At 44.1% G+C, this 24,430-nt stretch overlaps 1 protein-coding gene across 1 annotated transcript; it reads right to left on the bottom strand.

The window, feature by feature from the left end:
• Nucleotides 1-510: 510 nt before the first annotated feature.
• On the bottom strand, nucleotides 511-22,864 carry ccnd2a (cyclin D2, a). The gene is made up of 5 exons (XM_054619172.1): nucleotides 22,440-22,864; nucleotides 20,809-21,024; nucleotides 17,584-17,743; nucleotides 10,269-10,417; nucleotides 511-4,795 (listed from the first exon to the last, which is right to left on the bottom strand). The coding sequence occupies exons 1-5, from the start codon at nucleotides 22,629-22,631 to the stop codon at nucleotides 4,622-4,624; spliced, it is 891 nt and encodes a 296-aa protein (XP_054475147.1). The 5' UTR covers nucleotides 22,632-22,864; the 3' UTR covers nucleotides 511-4,621.
• Between the last annotated feature and the right edge of the window lie 1,566 nt (nucleotides 22,865-24,430).

Here is a 24,430-nt window from a genome sequence, read left to right as displayed (position 1 = left end):
ACCATCCTTCAATCTCACTGCTACATACAGTAATGCATGTGTCACCATACTACCAAAACCATGCATTCATCTATGATGTGCCCCAATGAACAAGGGGTGCAGCAGGAGGCCAACAGCCAGCTTTATTTTTTGGACTGATTATGCAGAATGTAGTTTTCTATTAATATCATTGTCCATAAGTTCCCTTCACATTTCCATTCCTAAGTTCACTTGAGGGACGTTAGACCGCTGTGATCAGAGGTCAAGAACCCTTTCTCTTACCAGTACTTTTCCTTAACTTTTGCTGCCAGGCAGATTTATTGGACTGAGCTGAAATATCAATCCCATTTTTCTTGTGTGTACACATTTGCAGGGAATGTTTATAATTGGTCTTCCTTATAATCTGGCCAGGGGAACTCATATTGTCCCACGTTTGTCAATCACTCCATTGTGTAGCTTTCAAATGATTAAGTGCAGCTGAACTTTGCTCTACCGTATCATTGCTGACTCACACATAAACTAGTCTATTGATCATGAAACAATTAGACACACCGCTTAAAAGGAGCACAGGCGTGGGAAATAGTGAGCTGATGTGGTGTGACACCCTTTAAAGCAGAAGTTTATTGAACAGAGGTTGTGCAACAGACATTTGAGGTACATGATATGAGTTATAGTGGGGGCGGGGCAACTCAAAGGGAAATCTGCACCATTGAAACTTCCAGATATCAGAGTATTTATGGTCAGACATAGCTCAACCCATTACTATGTGGCAGTTACAATGGTGCGCACACATATATTTCAGACCAGAACGTATCTTTCTTACATACAGAATCCATATTTACTGACATTCAGAGTGATTGTGGTTGTATAAAGCAAGAACTGTACTTTGGCCATCATAGTTATGCTGTTTTCCCTATCTCGCACACAACAAGTCAGATGTAGCACCAAGATGAACAGAAATGAACATGCTTGAACCATCTACGATATAAACACCCCTAAGAAATGTTGCTGCGCCCGCCCTCCAATAGGTTAAGTCCAAGTGGAAACATTGCATATTTCCTGTTTCCCATCTCACTGAGTAAGTAGTTTTCCCACTAAAACAGTGGGAATCCTCCACAAAAATGCTAATATGTCGTTGCTCGCCCCCTCCCCACCCCCACTGTACTTTTTCTCCTTGGTTCCAGGCTACCTAACTGCAGAGGTATCGGTGAATGATTTGTACATGTTTTTTTTTTGTCCAGTAATCCTGAGGTATAGGAAAATACCACTGATGCAGAATGTGACTGAAGGAGAGCAAAATAGATAAAAGAAGGGGGAAAGGAGTCATGCTATCTAAGCAAACTGTCAAACTGTACAAAGAACATTTCCAGTCGAATAGTAATTTCATGTTCTTCTATCACCATCTACTTCTTTTTTTTCTGAATGTATCTCTTAAGCAGTAAAATAATTATATTATAATACACATGTTTATAAAATAGCAGCACACTCAAGTGACACATCACAACTAGGTAATGTTATTTTTTTGTATAAATGACACAAATTCATAGCTTTTAGCAGCGCAAAAAGACAACAATAACTCAATAAAAATATTGACACATTTTTCTTGATGTCTTCATACCTCCTCCTCTGTCTTCTCTTCACTTTGGAATACAGTATCTCTAAATCTTAGAAAACCCCTTTTGTGGGTCTGGTCACCCCATAAAATATATCAAACACAAATTGAAAAGATGGTCTCAATATATAACACATGCAACAAAAATTTGCAGGAAAGAAAATCACAACTATTACCGTTTGGGAGAGAGCTAACATCAGGCAAACAGAGGCAAAATGAAGAGGTCATCTCAAATATTCAAACGGGGATGTTTTGGCAAACATGTCATTAAATTGCCCAGTTTTACTGAAAAACATCACTTAAACATTAGATCCCCACATTTATCTTCAGGTTGACGGACATACACTCAGCAAAGTCACATACCGTCAAGAAAAAACTCAAGCATTAAGTCAAAGACACATTGCTGTGGCAAAGCCTTGTGTCCCATTAAAACAAAACAAAGCAATAAAATCTGTCTCTTGTTTTGTGCTGATGTCTGTTTGGCTGATGAACCCCCTTGCCAATGATTTGAAGCAGCAAAGCTCACAGGGGACAGATGTGATCACTGACAGACAATCGGCCTGAAATACACAAGCCAGCACCATAAAAACTGACCAACCACTGAAACACACATCGGTTAAGGTGGTTTCGAACAAAGGCTGTGCTCCGTCTTAAAAATGCAAACCTCATTGCTCTCTGAAGAACATGTGCAAATATTAGATGTTACGGCAACCTTCTCTTGTAACTCATTGCTGCCCTGTGTGACTATCTGTGGCTGTGATGCAGATAAATATAAAGAAAAATTCAAGTAAAAACAAAATGTTTAATTTCTTGACAAAGTAAAATAAAATAAAACAGAACCCGTGGATCAGTGTGTTGGCATTTTCCAATTCAAATTGGCGTTTTCTATTTGTTCAAATTCTCCTAACAATCAGACTCCCCATCAACTTGCACTTTGCTTCAATAGGAATGTTTTTGTTTTGTTTTTTCAATTGGAATGTCCTCTCGTTGCAAGTTGTGGAAAGCCTTTTTAATTTGACTCTTGCTTGTCTGACGATTGGGAAACCAGCCCTACAAAGTAAACCAAAGAAAAGGCTAACAAGGAAAAAAGAGAAACATCCATTCACCTCCAATCACGACCCGACGCATTTCATTTACTTATCTCCTGGGGAGCATGTTCTCAAAGTGCTTTGCCATTGAAATCATATAGGGGAGCTTAAACAACCCCTATGTGGGACTCCAGATGCATTGACAGTAAATCATCATCCTGTACTCCTCTAATCCCCCCACCCGCCTCCCGCCCCCTCAAAGAAAGTTCATCCACACATGATCCGGCAGCGTCTTAGTTCCTCATTTATTCATTTCCATACCCAGAACGTTTTTGTTCACTTAGCTTCAGACATCCATGATGAGAAATGAATGTTGATTCCAGCCAAATATGCAGATATCAAAGTTTTATCATGAGACCTTTGGGCATCTTTTGTTCATTATCATCTTCCGGCCACTGGCTGTAAATCCGCCACACAGCAGCATGCTCTTGCACGACCAAAATCCTCTCTGCCCTAACCATTCCATTGCTTTGCAATCATGTGCCTCCCACAGTTCCGCAGGGACTTCTTAGTTACAAACTGTCCCTCTCTCTCTAATTCTCTCCACGCCACACCCGGTTCCCTCCCTGCTAATTAATACAGAGGAGCACAATGTTCTCCAGACTTTAAAAAGCACCGCTTTACTTTTTTTTCAAAACATCGTCCTCTCCTGCTTTCACATGTGCCGTGCACACCTCACATATTGGAGGTCTTTACAACTCTGTCCAGACTCAAAGCAGCCTTTCACGCCTAAGGAAACACCATATTGTAACAACGTGAAAAGAAAGAAGCATCTCTATCATCAACAGAATGGCAGTAATAAACACCTCACATGACCTCTGAGTCTGAGGTGTAACGCCTCTTAGAAAGGTAACGGGCTCTAAGTGAAAGTCCCTTCGCCCATATCCTCCTTCGTTAAATCTTTATCCGTCTCACTCATAGTGCATGCACATGAGTTTATTGTTGGCCAACAATGAACCACGATACATTGTTAATGCATGAAGGCAGTGATATAGCATAGATGCCCTGTTATACTGATGGACAAAGTATGTGTAGCCTCCTCTTGCTCCATAGTCTACGACTTGACTTTGCTCAAGTGCCTCATGCCATAGAATGCACACTGCTAATATAGATACAAGTTCACATGTAGCATTCACACCACACACACACACATACAACCACACACAGGCACGCATGAAATCTGGCATACTCACATATAAACACACACGCTTGCACACCGCACCCACAAACTGACACACAAGCAGCCTGTCAAGAGGAGCTTATTGATCTCTTCTACTCAGTTCCAAAATATATCCAATAATAATATCAATAATAATAATAATTACTAATACTACTAATAATTATTATAATCCCATCTCTTCCCTGGAATTGGGACCCATTGACTTTTAGTATAATGTTCTCACGGCTTCTTCTGTCTGTCTCATGTGGACCTTCTGATGAATGAGGAGCTTGTGCGCTCTCTTACACCAGCCACGAATGTTATAGTGATAATAATCATGTTAAACAAAACAGAAAAAAAAAAAAAAAAAAAAACTTAAGCCCCACAGTGATCCCATGGAATTTCTGAATGGTTTCCACATTTCTACCATGGTTAAAATACAACTTAAAGATCATACTATACAATCAGAGGCAGAATGCAAATATGATTGGCTTCCCTTCTGTTTATCCAAGGCACCACAGAGCTTCATCTTGTATCAAATTTGTTGCTTTTGGACTAGAACATCATTGAGAATCTATTTTGTGGGCAGGTGTTTTTGACTTGAAGAACAGAAAATCTACAAAAAAAAAACTAGCAAGCATTGTTCTTTTTCTTTTAAAGGGCTTGTGTTTTTAAATTTTTTTCGTTCTTTTGTTCTTTTTTTCTGCTTTTACGAAAATTGAGGTTTTTTTTCATGATGCTTTTTTTTGTTGTAAATCCTGTGCAATATCGCCCTCTGGTGGTTCACAAGTTGACATCGCGGACGTCTGTTGGGGTGGAGGATTGATCCAGCTCCTCCAGGCCTTTCCCGCTGGGGCCCCTCTGTGTCTGCTGCTGCTGCTGTTGCTGCTGCCGCCCCTCACGCAGGCTGCTCACCAACACACGCTCAATCTGCTCCTGGCACTCTTTGAGGACGTCCTGCAATGCAACAAGAGAGGGAGGACAAGCTGTAAATATAATTTCCCTTTCTTGAAAGTTCAAGCGTCATTTTCAACATAGCAGAGGGTTATTTAATGCAAATAGAAGGTTGTTCAGTTTGCTTTTTATCAAGCTGTTCAGTCCGAATCAACAGATATAGTACCGCGGTTGCTCACGATACCATCCCTAGCAACAGGAGATATCTAAAAAAATTAAGTCAGTGCATGAAAACAGGGACCCCTGGTGTGGCGTCAGAGGGGCCGGCGGTTTTAAATGACCATCAACTTTCTAGCTGCTCCAGCTACTGCCAAGTTTGAGCACAGACACGGACCAGACCCAACATTACATCAGCCCACCAGGGTTGTGCACTGAACACCCCTATAGTGCTCATGTGCACGGACACACATATGCATTAGCACACACACACACACACACACCGCTGCCTCCCCCATCCAACCACCCACCTATCCCACCACCTCTGCCATTCCTAAACACACACGAAACCCAAACAGAAGTAGCCTTGACAACGTCGGCTGGAAACACAGGTAGTACTAAAGCTATGTTAATTACATCCACCTCCTGTGGGAACACAAAGGTGGTGTTTTTTTAACGAGAGCCAGTCTGTGTGCCTGCCTGCCTGCAGGGGATCCATCTGAGACCTGGTCGGCTCGCCTTTCACCATCAAAGGCTGCGGCGGCTATCTGAGAATCCACCTGGGAGAGGAGCCTCTCAACAGCACTGAGCCCTCATATCCTTCCCTGATGGAGGGTTGACAGAGGGGACAGCACAGCGCATGAAGAGGGAGAGCAACTCACTGGGGAGGGGGAGGCCTGGGGGGAGGGTACGGGTGGAGCGGTGCTAAAGGAGATGTTAGCAAGAGCGTCAGAGAAGGGTCAAAATGTTTTCGAGTGAGGAACTGCGATGATTCAACATTATTCAGTAAGAGCAGGCTGCTGCAACATAGCCAACTGATATGAAAGTTCCTGTCTGACGGAGTGTTAACACTGCTCCCTGGTGGCCAAATACCAGAACACAACTGAAGCCGAGTTGCCACCTACTCAGCTCTAAACACACACACACACACACACTCATGAATAACCCCCTGCCTTAAAGCACCAGGCGTCTGTGGGAAACATGACTGAGAACGCCCCATGGCCGGAGGGATGGGTGAAAGTGTACCGCTTGTGGAGCAGGGAAACATTCTTTAGAAATTTACAGCTAATTAAAACCTGATGGGGCCACAGTTTGAGCCTGTGTTACAGCTTCTGGTGCCGCTGGGCCTTGATGAAATGAGAACAGAGGCCTCACTCACATCAGAATTGCTCTTCGGGAGCCGCACACGGGTGAGTGGCAAAAGGTCACAGTGTCAAAGGTCACACAGCATGACACAAAACGGGTGAGACATATACCGTGTTGTCGGAGGGACAGGACATGAATTGTTTTTATCTCTAACCCAACTTTCAAGCGTAGTGATTTGTTGCAATTCTGTACATTGGGACACAATCTTATGGATAATGTCTTTACGAGTGAATCTCTTGAAAAATAAGTAACTAAGAAATCTATGAAATTACAAGATGTTTGACGAAATGGCTTTCAGCCTAGAGGGGTTCTATGTGAGGTAATTCCTGTCTTGACGTCTCTTGTATTTTGAGTTCTCCAGAATAAACAGATGATTAGCTTGAGAGAGTTTTTTGGGTCGTAAACCATGAAGAATGATTTGTTTGATGTTGAGGAGGTTAGACTGATTTGGGCTTGGTAGCAATGGGTCTGACGTGGAGGAAACCCGACCAGCGTCTCTCCCTTAATCTCCTCCAGAGGTCGGCTGCTAACATGGGCTGGTGCACACTAGCACACACAAAATCTTCCCACCAACACGTGCCCCATTGCTCATAAAAAAAAAAAAATCTCAATTCCTAAGAGAAAATGAAGTAAAGCGAACGAACATGTAAAGGAACTGCCTGTGTCGTACCACAAGAATGCACGCCTTCACTCCTTAAAAGACATTCTCGAAGGTTTCATTCGGATCTCATGCCAAGCCCCATGGGCTTTATACGAAAAACTTTAATGACTTCAATGTGAGACTACTGGAAACACCAATTCTGTTTTCAGTGAAGCTCTGGGTATTTGGATACTGTGGGGGCCAACAGCACCGAATAAGTTGGCCATGGGTGGTAGCGCTATACTGAAGCATCTTATTTTGCAGCCTCAACCCGGAAAAATACAGCAACCTCAGATCCTCCCTTGTCGTTACGGCCTCCATCTGCCCCACCTCAAACATACATTAAACTGCAACAATCTGCCTTCCTGACAAATCAAGGCATCCACATTATTCCTGGGCGGCCTTTGTGACACTGGCGGTAAGGGGGGAAGTCGTGCAGACGGACAAAACCCAAAGGAAGAAATGTGTGAAGCCATGGAATGTGTTTTAACTGCTGACTGTACCACACAAGACAGTGTTAGCTACTCTGGGAGGACTTGGTGGTCAGACAGCTGAAACAAACACAGTCAGACACACACTACGGATCTCAGGGAATCCTAGAACAAAATATCTGGAGGCTGATACTGCAAGTAAGTAGTCACCACATGACTTGAATTTACAAAAGGAAATGTGACCTTTCTCTTTCCTCATCCTGCATGCCGAAACACCACAAGCGATGACGCCACAGGGTGTGTTAATAGAGATAATCCTTCTTAATAAATGCATCTTTGTTGCAAGCATTCTGGCTCTAACACACTGCTGTTGAATTTCTCCCCCAGAAAATGTGTTTCTGGTGTCTTGGTGTGTGACCCTCACTGAAAAAAAAGATGAATGAGAGACTGAGAGAAGTCGACTCACAACAGCAAAATCCAGGAAGTGGTCTTAAACCCTTTCACTTCTCTAACCTCTATTTCCTGCTTTATCGTTCATTAATAAATGGTAAGCTCTACACACTTGGCCTTTGTGTATGAACTATTTGTCAAAATTTTGTGTCGTTAGGTATATTTCTTATTGACACTACAGATAACCTGTGCAGTTTAGGGGAGTCATATCTGATGAGCCTCCCACTGGAAACCTGGAAACTCGCCACATTCTCGCAAATTTCATATTTTTTCCCAGCACATTATGACTTGGCTCTCAGGCGCACAGCCCCGTCTGCTGTCCCTAACAGGGAGCCCCTCTTGGCCACACCAGGTGTTTGTGTAGCTACACACATTCTTCCAGCGGCCTAAGATGGTGACTTGGCCCTATCACATTTCTACTGGAAAACCACAGCTTCTGGATACCACAGATGCCAGCGGTGTTCCAGGGGGGGTGGCGATGGCCGTGATGCTGTTGGCAGCAGCAGCTGCAGAGGTGGGCGAAACTTGCTTTGCCTTCATATTTTGCCTGGCCCCTCGGCCGGCTGGTTACGATACTCTGCTCTACCCTCTTGCCGAGCCTCTACACTGCCTGCCAAAACCAAATACAGTATGTTAAGTGTACACATTTAGACTCAGGTTCAAACCACCTCTCTGATGACTGCAGTCAAAACTGAGGTTGAGGTGACCCTTGGGTATTGAATTGACGTATATAGTGGTTCAGCTTTTTGGAAAAAGAAGGTAGGGTAAGTGTTAAAATGACACAGTCAATATACAACATTTCCTCGTCTTTGTTGTGTGGGAAAGCATAGCTGCCCAATCAGTGACAGTGTAAATGGCACTGAAGCCCCTTTGTAACGCTGACAACTACTTCTGGGCATCTGTCATTAGGTTTTGTTTTTTACATTGTATAGTAAGTGGGGCACTTGTCTGATGTAAGTTCTTAAGCAAATTTACAAACCGAAATAAACCCTCTACGTGTTTAGTGTTGGCTAGCTCCTTAGCAGTTTATTCTAAAGCCTCTCATATATGTTGAATTAGGAAGGGAGCCTTCTGCTTAGCCCTCTGTGTTTACTGCGAGCCATGGCTTGTCTGAATCCAGGAATGTGAGGAGTTGATCATAGAGACACAGAGCGACTTAATTCCCTCAAGTCTGAGACCTCGCAGCCTAAACACACTGAGGCCCTGTGCTGCTGAGGTCAGCTATTTGTTTTTCCTCAGCTGCTGAGCTGAGACTTCACACAGCTCGCACCAGAGGGAGCCATGCTATCCAGCAGTGCCGCATTATGGACCATTGGAGGAGGCGAGAGAGGGCTGAGTGTAGCGAGGGAGGCGTGAGGGAGGCGTGAGGGATGCCCCTCCACCACCACCACCACCTTCCACCCCCAGTGTCCTTTTCACACTTCAACAGCTTCCACCTCCTCCTCCAACTTTGCCTCCTTTTGGGACACAATTAAACGTACTAGGGCTGAGGCTTGGGGTTCAGTGTCAGGCCCTTTGATCTGCTCCCTGCGCAGTGAGCACACATGATCTCAAAATGTTCATGTTTAATAATAACTAACTTAAATGGCCTTTTCATCATGTTTGGTATTAGGAGTACTCCTGCTACGGCAGTGGCCTCAGACCTGGTGCTGGTCTCCAGGCACTGTGCTGTGGCTGCCCACTGCTCCTGAATAGTGAGAAGACTTATTTCCCCTAACAGACTCATAAAGAATAACTTAACACATCAACTCCAAAGTCTCACTCATCTTTCCCTCTGTAGATTTGCCCACCTACTCACCCTTACAGTAAGCTATAGCGAGCTGAAGTCCTCTCCCATCTGTGTGATGAAAGCCAGGCATCTCAGAGTCAGTGGAGGCCCTGCCTGTGTTTGGACTCAACTCACCCACCACCGCAACATTCACTGTACCCAGACAGCCACACAACGGCCTGGCCAGCATTCCTGTCAGCGACAGAGCATACTGTATATGCTCTCAACCTGGCTCGATTTAGAGGATTCTTTATATGAGGGGGCCCTGAGCAGCCTGACCGGACTGATGGAGAGGAAGAAATACCTGCCACATGCTACCTCTAAGTCCAGTCAAGAGTATGTCAGAAAATACTGCATAATGTTAACTGATGCAGTTCAGGTTATCTTTTAATGAAGACATTGTTGGTCTTCGTTTGATTCTCTTTTTTATTTAATGCTTCTCATGACAAATATTGGCAAAAAAAAAGCAAAATCCCAGTGAAAATGCGCCATTCCAGCGTCTGTCTGATGCAAACACACAACTTTAACAAACAAGTGGTATTTCCTAACTTTTTTCATAAATAATATGGACATTTGTTCGTCAGAGAAATTGCAAGTCTTGTAGGATAAAACAGAATTTGCTTGTTAACAGTAACAGATTGTAAAACTGTGTGTTTTGGTGAAAATAAGATGAGTTAATGTGAATTCAGCTTTGAATCATAGAGTTAGTGTAATAAATGTACTTATACAAATAACATCGAACACCTAACTGATGTCGGTAGAGACACTAAAATGTTCTCTTCTTCATTCAAATATTACTTAGAACTCAGTTTTTTTTCTAACTAAGCTCTTGTTCAGGGGAACAAAGTGTTCAGGATGTGACAGAGAAGAACAAAACAAACTCACCACTTCTGTGTTTGTGATTTTGGCCAGCAGGTCTGTCAGACTGTCGCCCCACTGTGACTGGTCAGCTGAATCCAGCTGTAGGCCGCAGATCGCTGCCCCCACACTTCCTGTGGCAATCATGGATGGGGGATACATGGCGAATCCGAAATCTGTTAACAGAAGAAATACCAATTGAGATAAATGTATCTCCAGTGCCATTACTTTGGTAATGATAGAAAGAGGTATTTATTGTTGCATTCAGCAAGGAGCTAAAATCTTTAGATCAGCAGATGACAAAAACAGTTCATCTACAGTGGATTCTTTATTCACCTGGTTTCTAAATTGCACTTTTCAATTAATTTGCTCCACAAAAAGGGTACACATACGTCCCTCCAAGAGACAATATGATTTGGTAATCTAGCAGTCAGCTAATAAATAATCCTTCTTTTGCACCGGGTCTGAACGCAGCGCTCACTAATGACCAGGGGCCTGGATAATGAGGGTTCACTTGGCTTGTAAAAGAGCTGAAAAGCAACCACCCTCACCCGCTCCCCACCCCAGTCCCCCTTTCCCCAGCCCGGCCCCTTTTCTTCCATCTCCTGAGTAAATCGTGTGCTCGTTGAAAAAAGCCCCATAGCGCTTGGAAAGGGAGGAATAAAGAGGCTCAGTGCCTCTGCCAATGCTCACTGCTGTAGGTCCTTTTTCCACGTGTGGTCACAGGCGTGCGTCTCAAAGACCAATAACCTTGTTAGCTCCCCTCACTGTCATTCATAATGCAAATGAGACAGCTTGTGAACGGGCCAGAAGCCCGAAAAGGCAAGGCAACTGGCATACAGGGAGGGGGAGAGGGAGAGCAAGGGAGACAGACAGACAGTGAGAGAGAAAGTTTTTTCACAAACAGAGACGCATACACACAAACACTTACACACACACGCACACGCACACACACACACACACGCTCTTCTCTCTATTCTCTCTTTATGTCTTGCTCAACTTCTACCTTTCTTTTTGGACAACACATGGCCTGCTTAGACGGGGCCAGTGAATGGCACACATGCCTGAGTCTTTGTTGCTACAACAGGCAGCGGTTTGCATTGGCGGCCCTCCTATCTTTTAGCATATTAATAGAGTGGCAGGCCTGCGAGAGGGAAGGCAGAAGAGTGTGACTCCATTGTCCAGAGTCATCACCTCATTTCACCCAATTGAGAGACATGGGGGACAGGGGGTCAGCGGGGGGAGGAGGAAGATGAAGAAGGAGGACTGGACGGAATGGCGACAAGGCAACAAGGAGAAAAGAAGGGAAGGTGGTGGGAGAGGAGGGGGTAGACGACTCCAAAGCACATCATTCTTAAGTCTGTGTCCAGACTCTTGTGAGGTTTTGGAAGAAGAAAAGAGTCGCCCTCCAGCGACCCTCACCTCCTGCCACCCATCAACCCCCCCACAAGTATTCCTCTGTTCCTTTGGCCACCTATGGGCTAGAGGAGTGGGCAGTGGGGGGATAGAAACAGCCTGCACATTAACATATTGCCATATTCAATTGCAAAGCAAACTGTGTGCGATGGCTATGAAGGAGATTTTTCTTCTTTTTTTTTTTTTAAATCTGGAATCAAAGAGGTAGGCCCTTTGATAGCTGTAAAGGCAGCCCCTCACTGCCTTTTTAACATGCACAGCCAGGCGCTTTCTCATCTTGTGGGCTCAGTGTTGACAAATAAATGAACTTATTATACACCCCTGTGTTAGCCGCTGGGCCTCTGCCAAGGGGCGATTTATTAAAGGCTACCTCGAGCCAAGAGGAAAGAGCACACAAAGCCCCTCAGCATTACATCACTGCTGTAAGAGCACAACTTTCTATAGAGGGGTAAGAGGACAAAGGCATACACGGATTTACTGTACGTGTGTAGTGAGCGTGGACTGACAGGCAAGGAGGCAGACACCTAAGAGACATGGACAAGAAACAATGCACTGATGCCTGCATGCTTTAAGATGCAGATGCAGACGCAGACACACACACACACACACACACACACACACACACACACACACACACACACACACACACACACACACACACACACACACACACACACACACACACACACACACACACACACACACACACACACACACACACACACACACACACACACAGAGCACAGACGTAGGTTTGTGGGAGAGCTGAGTGGCGGACAGTGGGCAGCAAGCTGATTTTTCGCACTCAAGACAAGACAGGTCTGTAGCAGAACAAGGACGCGCGCGTGCAGCCGACGCAGGCTGACCCTCCGGCCTGGTGGCTGCTGCATGTGGGGGGGAAGAATGGCCGTATTTTAGGAGGCCCTCATTGATATTCATGTTGAGGATAAACAGTGTATGTAGCTGAGTGGGGACGCCTGCGATGGAAAGCTCCCTGTGAGCAGCGGCTGGCTGGCCTGGCCTGCGTGCCTCTCACCCCCTCAATGGCCCTTTCTCCTCCGGGTGCCCCCTCATCTCCATTCCTCCATGTTCCTTCCACCCCTGAAACTTCATCCTCAGGTTTTCTGGTCACACAGCCTGCTGCCCTACATGGCCCACTCCTCTTGGGTGGCTGCAATGCACAGTATGCACATTAAACTTGTAAATTAATTAAAGTTGGAAAGTTGAACAACGGCCAAAAAGAAGAAAGAAAAAGCCTCTCCTCTCTTTTCAGGGCTGTAAATCAGGGTCTTGTATTCTGTGCATGTAGCGCTTATTGACCTTGTTTATTAAAGGAGTAGCATTACGAGGACCCTGGGCCTGTTGACTGATTAAGGCCAAAAACAAACATCATTTTGGGATTGGCATGACAGTGTGTTTCACCGCTAATGCAACATAGCCTGGTAGTCAAAACAAGGTCTGCAGAGAGCTACTCAGGAGGTACACCTAGTGTGGCTCACAAACAGCAACAACTTCACAACCAGCGTAGTTCTTCCACGTATAACTAGGGGAGAAATCGCTGATTCAGAAACAATACTCTGTCATATTCCATTAGCTCTTGTTCCAGACTGTCACTCTGGAGTCAAATACAAAAACGAAACTTGGGAGAGTGTGAGTCATGCACCCTGCTTAAACTGTGATTTCCACTCATTTACCAGATGAGAACAGAATTCCCCCTTAACTATTGCAACCCGTGACAGCTTTCTTCAGCCTTGCACCATCATCTCCACTGTCACAGCTGCAGCCTTGAGGCGTTTGTAGCATCAGCGTTGCGGAGCATACAGATTCGGATCAGATTAAAGGTGAAATATTAAGGAACTCTTTCTCTCAATCTCTGTAGCTGATATGATTTGGAAAAACCCTCCTATGAAAAAAAGTTGGAAGAGAAAGCCGAGAAAGACTCTGATGTCATGACATAAATGTTCAGGTCAAACAAGCTGCCGCTGACATTTACTTTACTTCAGATCACAAATATTAGTCTTTGTGGTTAACGTGACCTCCAAGGTAAACATGTAAGCTTAAAAACATTTTGATTTCTAAACCTTTTTGCTGGGATAATTGCAGCCTCCGACGCAAAAATTCTCTTTCTTTGTGTTTCTGGTGTGACTCAGCTGGCCACAGTATTTACAGTGTGGTGCTGATTACACCAGCGGGGTGAAGGGGGGTGGGGGGGGATTCAGGACATGCCACTCAGTGATTCACTCCGCGTGTCACATTTTTGGGAGCATACTGTCCGGAAACTCCTTCCCGCTTCATGTGATGACGAAGCAACCGGACCGGACACAATTCCTCACATCAATGGAGCGTGCGGGGAGATGATAATTTGTTGGAGGACGTGGCTAATTTGTTAGAGTTCTGAGTCATCGAACATGAAGGAGGCTGTGTGTAAACAAACACCAGTAAAGACCATTTCATTGACCACATGATGATGAATCATTCCTCTCTAGAATGTGGAGTTGAGTCTGGAGGGGATTCTCGCTGCAGCAGCCACTTGGAGAGGCAGCTACAAGAAGCATGCAGCCTCTGGACAAGTGAGACTTAACAGTTAAAATGAACTTATGAATCATCTTAGAATATTAGACTCGACAATGTTGCATCAAAATGTTCACATTTGCCACTTCCTGTTTGGACAAAAAGCCTCCAGAGTTTGAGGCACTCAGCTTGGAGACCCATGTAGGCTATCATGACAGCTTTAGATATTTCTACTGATCCTCTGAACATATCTTCATTATTTTAAAATGAAAATGAAAGTCAGTGTAGGACATGTATGTAAGCATGTCGTCGGACTTTCTTTAGGGTTAGAAGCTGTTCAGAAAAAAATGGAATTCACTGTATACTTCTGCAGTGTGCAGACTATATGAGACTAGGCACAACTTTGTGAGTAAAATGCAAGTTAAGTGCAGGTTTTTTTTTACTCTGCACACTTCATTAGTTCATTAGTTAATTTGGAGCAAATCTCTAAATCTCTCATGTTTCTGTGCTAGTGAATCATTGTCATTGTTTGTCTCTGGGAAACTAACCAGTTAATACTCATCAAGTTACTTCACACAGTCCAAAGTCACCTCCACAACAAATAATAGAGATAAAAGAGTGAGTACTCGCTGACTTAAATCTCTTGTTATTTACATCCCAACTTGTAGCAAAATCTTCATTGTGTCCTCCAGGACAATTGACTCTCTCTTGAACAGCAGTGTTGGCCCTGATCCAGAATTTTCTTTCATCAACTTCCATAACTATTGTCACCATTCCATGCATTGCATTACAGAGAGGCCTATTGGAGTTGGGCATGAAAAAAAATAGACCATAATCCCTGCCAATATGGCAAGAAGATGGAGCTCAATAACCGCAGCAGACAGGTTGGGGTGCATCTGTCTGCCCCCTGCACCCCGTCCATTCTCCCACTTTACCTCAATTGAATAAGAATGGAAGAGGAAGCTCGGAGTGCTTGGTGTCTGTGTGTAGGAATGGAGGTTCATAATCTCCCTTAATGAGCTTGTTTCTGGGCTATTATCCGGCGGGCTGCCTGAGGGAAACGCTGGTGTTTCCTATCAAGTGGCCCCGCAGCGCTGACCCTCGCATGGCTCTGCATATGAAATGTAAGGGCCGAGCCTTTTGTCTCCTTTCTCCCAGCCTCTAGCTGAGCTCCCGAGCCATTTGCATAGTCCTGAATGGACCAGCCAATGTTATTAATTAATACAGAGCCAGCCTGCGCCACCTGACAAAATCCCACCGAGTGGCCCGAACGGAACTGTTTCATCAAAAGAGAGGAGCCATTAGGAATGAGAGGCCTTATTCTCTACTTCTCCACTTCGCTCTCTTGTTCCTTTGAAAACAGAGAGCCGCGGTTTTTATGCATGTTTTCTTTTTCAGTATAGGGGCAGCAGTGGAGGGAGTGGTGGAGGGTGGTGGGTTGATTAAGACTGTATGAAATAGGAAGGCCACAGGTGACCCGTTGTCAACTGTCTTTGCAAATGTAAATCCTCCTGAGAGATCTCCTCCGTCTGCCGTGTCTTCACCTTCTCAGCTTCGCTCAGAAGTTGATCTCCGAGGAAGATAACCCAAAAATTTACTGCTGGGAATGATCCACAAATGGGGTTTCGAATTCCCAGAGATCTTCAGACCCACCAAATTGTAGACTCCCTTGCGCTCTCTCTTTCTCTGTCTTGCCCTCACTCTGTGTTGGCCTGGATACAAGTCTGAGGAGAGCATACACAGATAGATGGCCTGTTGCTAATCTGGAGCTATCTCCAGAAAGTCTCTCTCTAAAACACAATGTCAGGAGGACGACTCTGCAAGGCTCGTAAATTTATTTCCACTGCCTCATTGAAGCAATTAAGGACAAAGTGCATGCTGAGTCTTTCACAATGTTGCTTTGGGAATAGGTCCGATCACTGACGCGCTGTCATTCCGCTGGCACAAAATAAGGGGAGAAAGATGTGGGGAGAGGAAGAGGTAGTAGGAAAGGCTGAGGGAGAAGGACACGCAGAAAAAGAGAGGACACAAGCGTTTCTTCTTTGCAAACTTTTGTTGCCAACTTTTTTTTTACCCTATCATGATCCAATACACATCACTGCAGGGGATTCCATCACTTTATGTTGCAAATACCTATCACCTCCCTTGTATATTCATCTAACTATACACACACTCCTCTATATGATGTCAGCACAAGGAGCTGTTTCCCATGAGGGGGTGTAGTAAGCATTCCTGTATAAGGCCTGCAGAAAAGGAAGCTGCTGGTGGTGGTGGTGGGTGGGGTCACCCAGAAAGTGAGAAACAAAGGAGTGTCAAATAGCCTTATTGTGAGTGTATTTTGCAATTTCCCACATTAATGCAATAGATAATCCTTGTTTAAGACAAGTAAACGTGCTAGTTTCCTATCTCTAGTCATGCCTTGTTCGTAGCTTTGAATGTGGAGTTAGAGGTGACTCAAACAGGAGAAACCTGCCCTATTGAGAATCTCAACATGGGAAAGCTATCATGTCCTCCAGCTGTAGGGCGGGGAGCCGTGAGAAGTTGGGGGGGGGGAGAAACAGGGAAGGAAGGTGGCAGGGGAAAGAGATATGAAAACACCACATGCCTTAGAATTGGCTACGCAAAAACAATACACTCCTCTGACTTTCCCTAACTCCCCTGTTCCCTCCTGCATCTTCTCTGTCTCTTCGGATCATGTTCGAATCTCCCTGTCCCTCCCACGACTAGCTGTATGTTTGATCTTGAGAGAACAATTCACCTCAAGAGCAGGGAAGACAATGGCCCTGCCGTCCTCCACCCCTGTCCAATCCTCTTCTCGACCCTGTGCGACATGGGAATGGCCCTCCACTGGCCTTAATCTGCTTTGAAGTGTTACTGGATGCTCCGGAAGCCACTAATAGGCTTCTAAAACATGACCACATACCAGCCTGGGAGAAGACAAATGATGGACGTCAGACCTAAGAGTCAAACGCTGAAATGTCTTTCATGACACATGCTTTTCTAAAGGAAGAATATTTTCCCATCGGAGGTAATGCAGCTCACTTAAGTCGCGGCGGGCCGGGACTGGCCCACGGCACACCTCTGAACAGAGCTGTTGCCGCATGTTATCTAGAGAAGAGGGCTTTGATACGGGGCTGGAAGAAGAATGTGCAGATAAAGATATTCAACAACACGAGAAAGTATGTTGATGCAAGCCATTACTGCTTGGTTTGACTTGGCAGCTGATCCATGATCAGGGTCACTTGCAACACCAAAAAGAAAGAAAAGGGAAAAAGATGTGCTATCGAGATGACGTCGCACTCTGCATGGTCATCTTTTGGGTCATTTTTTTGATATTAAACAGCACAATTTGTTTTGGACAAACACCTGTTAATAACCCAAGACATTGAACGTGTGAGCTCCCTTTGTGTCCTACCTGTGGCACAGAGGGCGATGAAGGTTTGGACGTGTTTGCGTATAAGTGCCAGCTTATCCTCGGGCAGCGGCAGCCTCCTCACAATGTGCTCAATGAAGTCGTTCGGTGTCACTGCCGCCAAGTTCCACTTCAATTTCCCCAACACCACCAGTTCCCATTCCTGGGGAGACAGCGAGCGAGAGGGGGAGACACAGAGAGACAGATGGAGAGAGAATAAAGAGCAAGGAGAGATAACCGAAAATAAGAAAGATTAAGTGACGCAATGTACAATAAAAAACACATATTTACATACTGTTACCATTTATACTGCACTTTATTGCAGTCACAGCAGTTACACTGCTGCCTAAAATGAGCGACTGTGCCTCTGAAGGCCCCTTAACATTAGTATGTGTGGAGGTTAAGCATTATTGTTATTACTCTGCATGGCCGGGCCTGTAACAGAGAAACACCAGCAGCGCCACCAACCCAGGTGACCTCACAGCACTGTCTCCCTCCCCGTCTGTCTGTCTGGCATCTGGGGACTTTCCTAGAGAGGCCCACCAGAGGTTCTACTGTGTGTGTGTGTGTGTGTGTGTGTGTGTGTGTGTGTGTGTGTGTGTGTGTGTGTGTGTGTGTGTGTGTGTGTGTGTGTGTGTGTGTATATATACGTGTGTATGATCGCAGAGTGAAAATGGATAGGAAGGCTGTACTTGTTGAGTAGCACCAGCAATAAATCTGTATTATGTTATGTAGTTAAACATCGTTTCATTATTTAATATTATCTCGTTCTTTTCATCATTCAAACTATAAAAAAACATTTGTTTTATCCACAGGTAATGGGATTATTTTTCTTCATTGCATTTTTCTTCCGATTCTGTTGGAGCCCGTTGGTACTTGTCAATAAGTTCACTCTTTCAACGTATATTACTCTTTGTATGAACAATGTTAAGTGCCAAGTATAGTTAAAGACTTCACAGGAAACATAAACTTTGGGCAGCATTTGAAGTGTACAGCTCTGAATCACACATTACTCAACACCTTTTCTGTAACATCAGACTCAAGGGAATTGACTTCTCTTTACTACACAAATCATTTTTAACACAGATCTCTCGGTAAATTGTGCAGCGACAATAGGCGTGGTGTTTTCTTCTCTTAGGGTGAATCGTTACTTTCACTTCCTGGCGGAGGAGGTGATTAACGGAAGAGGTGGTGACTAATTTGGGAAAAAATGTCGTGGTTTTGGTTCTGGACTGCAGCCTTGTGACCGGGACCTCGGATGCTCTTCATTTTCCCTTTCAGTGAGAGAGAGACCACATGGACTCAGTCATGAGACGATTCAACATGGCTGCCATCCACCCTGCATGCTACCAGCTGCAATGTTCTAATCAAAGTGACATTTATCAGCCGTCTAATGTTTCCTGAGCTCTGTGATGTCGGGGACATGGACAGAGGGGAAGAAAGGTTTTCTTTTAAGAAAATCCACAAAAACAGAGATTTTCTTTATACCCACAGTTACTCATGTGGGAGGAAGTAAGAATTCAAAAGCACCTGGGGTTTTAAAGGTTAAAGGTATGTTCCTCTGCTTGCCTCGAGGGTGTGTAGCCACTATCTCAAAGATTCAATTATTTGATCATATGCAAATCGTAGCCCAACAGTGGCCTGTTGATTGCGTAGGCTCTAATGTTTGCAACATGGCTGCCTCCTGCTCTCAAAAGCCTTTTTCTATCAGTGCCAGCAAGCAAGATTCAGGGCTATGACGAACCCTTGCAACACAGGCTCTGTACTGACAGAGTGGCAGGCATGCAGGCACCCACTTCCTTCTGCTACTGCCTTCCTCTGGTCACACCATCTTTGTAACATTGCGGTTCTCTTTACAAGAAATTGTTACCAAAGACAAGGACAAAAAAAAAAAAAAAAAAAAAACGATCACATGCCCCGAGCAGCTGATCTCTGTTTCCTGTATCTGCATGTCAGCCAAAATACTGCCTTATACAGAAACACTGAGAAGAGGCCCCAGCAAACCAGTTCAGGGACTGAAGGCTTGGTCTTCAAACTGAACATAAAGGTGAAGTGCACTACGACATAGTGTTTTACAAAAGTCCATGCCGGCTAATGGCACAGAACTTTTGAATTTTAATGCACATTTGGTTTACTTGTCACCCCTACAACTAGAAAACGCAGACCATTGCACCCTTCACTGAAGAGAGACAATATTAAATCGGACACTATATTTCTCGGCAGAAATACAAGCCAGAAAATTTTCAAAAAAAAACCCAACAAAAAAAACCCAACAGCAGTTCCTCAGGAACTTGAATATACTGCAGCAATCAGCTCGGCTACAAGAGCCGCCAGTCAGGCAGCGAGGCAGGCCTACTACCATCAGCCACGTCTGAATCATAATATGTGGCCTCTTTCACAACATGGGTGGGATTGGCTGTTGTTTACTGAGGAATGTTTATGTAGCACCACAGAGCAGTGGGGAAACACTTATCTGATGTGAAACGGAGTCAATTAATGGGTGAGGGCAGCTGGTACCATCAGGCCAAAGACCCCTCGTCAAACGTAGCACATATAGGAACGGCATTTCCTCTACTCTAAATGACACACCTGCATCACTACTTATATGCATCGCTTTGACTGTGAGCTCCATTTCACCATGGAAAAATGCGTGTGAATCAAAAATAGTGCAGCATGACATAATAGCAGAAAAGGCTTTCATCAATGGTTATTTTTGGATGACAGCTAAACTGTAAAAGGCAAACGTGTATTTCTCTGTGTCTCTCCCTCTCTGGCTGACAGGAACAGAGTCAGAACTCTGGCTGGAGTTCAAGCTGACCTCGTTGCTCTGTGCAAATATCTGCCACTAGATGGCGATGGAGACCATTGCACAGACTGGATGGATACTGTAAAAGCACAGAGGGTCTTGTACAGTGAAGAGAGTCATTGTGGAACAATTCACTGTGAGGCTTTCGCTTTTAATGCACCTTTTGATGATGGCGCTGGACAACAGAATCAGTGAAATGAGAACAACCCTGGAGTTTAGTGTGTGATATTTTGATCCAAATGAATAAAACAAACCCATTTTGAGTGAATGAATACCTAAAAACAACCTCAATAACCCCCTTTTCGTAAACAAACACAGAAACATAAATCATTAAAGTTAGGCTCAGAGTATGATGATAGCATGAATCCTCAGAGGTGTGACAGTGAATTTTTGTGAAATGTGTTGAACCAACTGTTGCTTACCAGCAGCTCTTGTGGTCTGATGGAGTTATCTGTGTAGATGCAAAGCTTCTCTGCGGTTAATGGACGAGTCTCTTTCAATTTGGATGCAAGAAACATGCACACTGCTCCCAGCAGCTGCAGGTTGCACTTTTTGGTGGGTACCACTGCTAAAAATCTGTCTAAGTAGTTCATGGCCAAGGGAAAAACTTCTTCCTCGCACTTCTCCTCCTCACAAACCTGAAGAACGAGACAGCAGACAATGCAGCAATGTTCAGTCACCCGCCCTGCAGAGACCAGGCAGGCTTATTTTTCCAGCACTTTAAAATGTAAATAAAACTTTTTTTTTATGAGAAAACGAAACAAAAGTCTAATCACATAAAGAGCACATATAAATTCAATGACACACATAGTTGGGGCCCGGCCAAGAATTTGCGCCCAGCCCTGATCGGTTGCGACATCATAAATTAATTCGGAATAGATTATTTTTTTTTTTTACAAAGAAAGAATTAAGTCTCAGACACATACTGTCAATAGAGTGGCATTCCTGCAGCGCACTAAGAAATGAATTCAAGTCACAATCGGTCGAGCCAAAAAAACACCCCGACAGCGCAGCACACGGAAACACTTTTTTTTTTTTTTCTCTCATTCGTCATATTTTCATAAAATAATTAAAAATATAGATAAATTACCTAGACCGATTTCCTTCGCATCATAATCTGCAGACGGGTCTTCTGTATCATACCCGACAATACACATCCAAATGCACGCGCGATTAATTGGAATAAAACGTCAAAATAAAAGACAAGTCGAAAGAGGTTGGTCTGATGTGCGTCACCGGCGACCCGATATATTTATTTCAAAAATTAATTTAAAATATTCAGCGCGTCGGACCCTGACAATATTTACATGAAAATAAAGCCCAAAGGCTCGAGATTGTTTATAGGTGGGTATCGACCAAAAATATTAGACAAAGTGTCATAAATGGAACATAATTCCAGAGTGAGGCAATGCGTCGGGGGGTAGACCCAGAGGACGGATAAGGCCCTCGCCCCTTCCGACACTTCGAATAGATACATCAAATGTTTGCAACGCTTTTTGACATCTTTCCTATATTCAGTGGACACAAAAGACCATCCTCTGTCATTGCCGACGGGTTCGAGCCGCTGTTATTGCCTTTATGACACTGTAAAGTCCTCTTGAAAAGCACGAGCGCTCCTGTAAAAAAAAAAACCAACATGGCGATAGAACAGCACAGGGCAGCTCTGCATACGTGTGCATGGAAATATCCAGACTATCTACTATAATAACAGCACATAATCAACGGGCAGCTCGTACAGACAACATGTGAGGCATAGCAAAGAAATCATCCGGTGTCACAGATATCACACCTCCAAGTTTCACGAACAACGATCTTCGCGATCGTACTTGGGGGGAGAGAAAAAAAAAAAAAAAAAAAAATGGTAAGAATTGACAGAAAGCGACACATTTGGTTAATATGAGGAATAAGCAGTCGAGTAGGAAAGCTATACGTCTGATCTACTGTCCGACAATTGCAAAGAGAGCACAGTAAAGCAGCGACGGAACAAATCAGGAGGCTTTAAAGTCTAGCACGGAAATAATAGGACTTGTCGGCACTCGGTGTTTCGGTATACCTCCAACATCCAAGTCGCGACCATCCTCCTCATAAACGGCTGAATATCTTTCTGGACGCCTTTGAAATAGGAATATTGGGGTAGAAACCTCTCCTCTATGGTCAACAAGCTCTGCAGGACTCTGTCATCGCACAGGAGGTTCGGATCAGGACGAGCTCGGATGGTGTCCATTTCGAGGCAGAGCAGCTCCATGGTGCTGGTGCTTTCACTTAAGTATAAAAAAAAAAGAAAAAAGAAAAAAAGAAAAAAAAATAGAAAAGTAGTATTTCTCTCAAGGAAGCGTAAAAGCGGCGTTTGCAAGGCAAAAAATTGCAAAAGGACGGCAGGGAAAGTGTTTTAGAGGCATAAAAAAGTGAGACTGCAGGGGCTCCGTAAGAGTAGTCCTGCCTCTCCTTGTTGAGAACTTTTTCCTCTCTCCCCACAGTGCGCCTCTACTTTCATCCGCCTGGCCAGATCAGGCGCATTTCAAGCCTTACCCTGCGTGCGCCACTGACGCAATTCGCTTCATTACCTCTGCATAGACCAGAAGCGACACGCTGCACCCCCCCCCCCCCCCCGTCCCTCTGTCTTCTTCTCTGGCATGCACGACATCTTTCAGCAAACGTGTTTCATTTAAACATCTATAAGGTGGACGTTGTTTTATGAAAGTACATCCCCAACAATACAGTAATATGTGCAGAATAAAGCCATCTAAACTCCATTTTAACCAGATTTTTATTCAAATTGACCGACTATTTAGGGCTGCCATTAAGCAATTTTTATCAATTCTGTGGACACATTAAAGTATGTGACTGATGTATGTTGAATTAGAACATGTTGCGTTCAGGTAAACACATGCTTTTTCTGTGTTTTGATGGATGTTTTACTTGTTGGTGCTTGATTTTTTTTTATTGTGATGATAAATACAGAACTGAGAGAACAATGGGAGTGTCACTTAACGTGATACATGAGTGAATGTCTTATTCCAAATTATTTGATTATTATTTTCTGAATTATTAAGCCTTCAAGAAACCGACTTTATGTACTACTTCTAAAAGTGCAACAAGTGACTCCTTAGGTATCTAGTGTAACAATTTAGATTAGAAAGACAGAAAAAAAACTCCAAAAAAGAGACTAATTAATGTTGCTATCTTCTTAACTTATCAGGCAGCTTTTACAAACGGACTCAGTGAACCTCGGCGCGGAACATGACGCATGTCGACACTGTATGTATGCAAGTGGCCACATACACGGCAGGCTAACTTACAGTGGCGTGTGCTCGCGCAGGGGCACGCGCACAGGATAGAGCCACCCTCCCACTCACTCTGACACGCGCGCGCACACACACACACACACACACACACACACACACACACACACACACACACACGGTCGTATGAACTATTTAATTCATTGCAGCCACAAACTGCTTGTGGTTTATGAGATGGCTTTCTAGGAAATGTGAAGCAGCGTTCATTTCTTTTTTTTTTTCTCCAAAGTGTTCTGTTAAAGATAACACAAAGACCAGAGTCATTGACTTTGCTCAACACAAATATTATCAAACCAACTTAACAATTCCTGCTATAAATCACCTTTTTTTTTTTTTTTTTTTTTTTTTTAAATTCAGACTTCTTTCATAATTTATGGGAAAACAAGCAGGTGGAAACGAAGCTGAGAGTGTAAGTCATTGAGCGGATAATTAAAAAATGACTGCCAAATGATTTAGCCTCACATACAGTCACAAAGGGAATCTGCATGGGTAAATATGTTAATCCCCCTCCTATTCTTAGTCAACTTCAAAGACTGAGCCCTGAATGAAACGAGACTTCAGTGCATCAGGACAAGACTGGGGACTGTAAGTCCTCAGAGCTTTAGAGTTGTTAATTTCCATCCGAAGCTTGTTGGCTATATAGCAATGCTTGTGAGAAAAGTGGGGGAAATGTCTCTTTAAAGTTTTTTTTTTTTTTTTTTCCAGTCTAAGTTGTTTCCTCCTCCCTGTGTGTCTATTTGCA

Source organism: Anoplopoma fimbria, chromosome 19, assembly GCF_027596085.1.
Source record: "Anoplopoma fimbria isolate UVic2021 breed Golden Eagle Sablefish chromosome 19, Afim_UVic_2022, whole genome shotgun sequence".
Lineage (NCBI taxonomy): Eukaryota > Metazoa > Chordata > Actinopteri > Perciformes > Anoplopomatidae > Anoplopoma > Anoplopoma fimbria.
This window is presented reverse-complemented; position numbering and strand designations above follow the sequence as displayed.

Bases quoted from the DNA above. Each gene is read 5' to 3' on its own strand.
- ccnd2a (XM_054619172.1), bottom strand. From the start codon at position 22,631: ATGGAGCTGCTCTGCCTCGAAATGGACACCATCCGAGCTCGTCCTGAT. The intron at 17,744-20,808 runs GTAAGCAACAGT...CTGTCTCCCCAG, and splicing joins TCAGACCACAAGAGCTGCTG to GAATGGGAACTGGTGGTGTT. The intron at 4,796-10,268 runs GTGAGTTTGTTT...GTTGCATTGCAG, and splicing joins AAATCACAAACACAGAAGTG to GACGTCCTCAAAGAGTGCCA.